This window comes from Mus pahari, chromosome 10, assembly GCF_900095145.1.
Source record: "Mus pahari chromosome 10, PAHARI_EIJ_v1.1, whole genome shotgun sequence".
In the NCBI taxonomy this organism is placed as follows: domain Eukaryota; kingdom Metazoa; phylum Chordata; class Mammalia; order Rodentia; family Muridae; genus Mus; species Mus pahari.
This window is the reverse complement of record NC_034599.1, coordinates 15,020,593-15,022,320: the sequence shown is the minus strand read 5'-3', so window position 1 is coordinate 15,022,320 and position 1,728 is coordinate 15,020,593. Positions and strand designations below refer to the sequence as shown.

Below are 1,728 nucleotides of genomic sequence, written 5' to 3'. Positions count from 1 at the left end.
TAAATCATTATGTTTTCATTTTTACATATGGTAAAAGCATAGCAATTCAAAACAGTTAAATCCAAACCAAGTTATACTATTTCTGGATGCATTCTTTGGTGTGTAAAAACATGTGCAGTGTCAATTTATAATGTTGTTATGTTCAGACATCAGGACATAGTGAAACTACAACATGTAACTTGGACAAGTACAGCAAGATAGACCTGATTTACTACATGTACAAATTAATTTTTGATACTTATGATCAGAAATATTTAGAACTGCTTCATTTTAAATGCCACCACAATTAGTTATGTGACTCACTTAAAAAATCTATATATTAAGGGATCATGCAGGTAGTTAAATTATGTTATCTGATGGACAATTTTCTGGAGGGCTTTCTTGATGTCTCTATTCCTCAGGCTGTAGATGAAGGGGTTCATCATGGGAACCACCATGGTATACATTACCGAAGCCACCATACTTTCCCTGGAAGAACTAGAAACTGTTGAACTAAGGTACACTCCTATACCTGTTCCATAAAATAGGCAAACAACTGACAGGTGAGATCCACAGGTAGAGAAGGCTTTATATTTCCCTAACAGTGATGGAACTCTAAAAATAGAAGAAGTAATTTTATAGTAGGAATAAAATATTCCTGAGGCAGGGAGGAAACCAACAATGATACTTAAAAGAAACATGACTATGTCACTGATAGTAGTGTCAGAACAAGCAAGTTTTACAAGTTCTGGAACATCACAAAAGAAATGAGGGATTTCTACATTAATGCAAAATGTTAGTTGTGACACCAACAAGCAGTGTACCTGTGAACTCACAAGACTAATGAAAAGTGAAACTGTGACCAAATATCTACAGAGGCGAGGGCTTAGAATGACTTGGTAGTGTAGAGGGTGACAAATAGCTACCCATCTGTCATAGGCCATCACAGCCAGCAATAGGCTGTCCATACCCCCAAAAAGAAAGAAGAAAGATACCTGAGTTAGGCATTCAGCATATGTTATGGATCTGTTATGGGCATGAAAGTTTATCAGTACTTTGGGAATGGTGGTGCTGCTGAAGCCCATGTCAGACAATGAAAGATTGTAGAGGAAGAAGTACATTGGGCTGTGGAGGTGGGAATCAGAGCTGATGGCCAAGATGATGAGAACATTTCCAAGCACAGTGAGTAGGTATATGAGTAGGAATAGTGCAAATAAGATGAGCTGTAGTTCAGGGTCCTCTGAGAGTCCAAGGAGAAGGAATTCCAAGGTTCCTGTTAAATTATATGATTCCATAAGGCTAGGACATCTTTCGAAGAGAAAAAAATAAAAGACCATTGAGGTGAACTAAGTACTATAGATGCAAGTGTCTACATGCCTATATTGTTGTAAACCAGCAATTCATAAGAAACCATTCTTACATGAGAAATGTTTATGTTTAGAAATTACCTAATTACTCAGAAAAAGGTTCTGGAGCTAAGAGTTTTGTTTTCTGTTTGGTAGATACTTGAAACATTGAAGAAGAGAAATTCATGATTTGAATAGAAATAAGTGGTACAGCCCTTGTCTGTTATATGCAATAACCTAAATTTATTTCCATCAGAGAACATGGTAGAGAAAGGTAGGGGAAATAGTTAAATAAATAGGAGAAATGAAGGAAGGAAGGAAGGAAGGAAGGAAGGAAGGAAGGAAGGAAGGAAGGAAGGAAGGAGAAGAGAAGAGAAGAGAAGAGAAGAGAAGAGAAGAGAAG

General features: G+C 36.9%; 1 protein-coding gene across 1 annotated transcript; it reads right to left on the bottom strand.

Annotated features, from left to right (window-relative positions):
* Nucleotides 1-344: 344 nt before the first annotated feature.
* LOC110328183 (olfactory receptor 18-like) lies at nt 345-1,289 on the bottom strand. Its single transcript, XM_021207565.2, has one exon. It carries the CDS (start codon nt 1,272-1,274, stop codon nt 345-347), a length of 930 nt encoding a protein of 309 aa, XP_021063224.2. The 5' UTR covers nt 1,275-1,289.
* Between the last annotated feature and the right edge of the window lie 439 nt (nt 1,290-1,728).

Coding starts and splice junctions, on each gene's coding strand:
- LOC110328183 (XM_021207565.2), bottom strand. CDS start 1,274: ATGGAATCATATAATTTAACAGGAACCTTGGAATTCCTTCTCCTTGGA.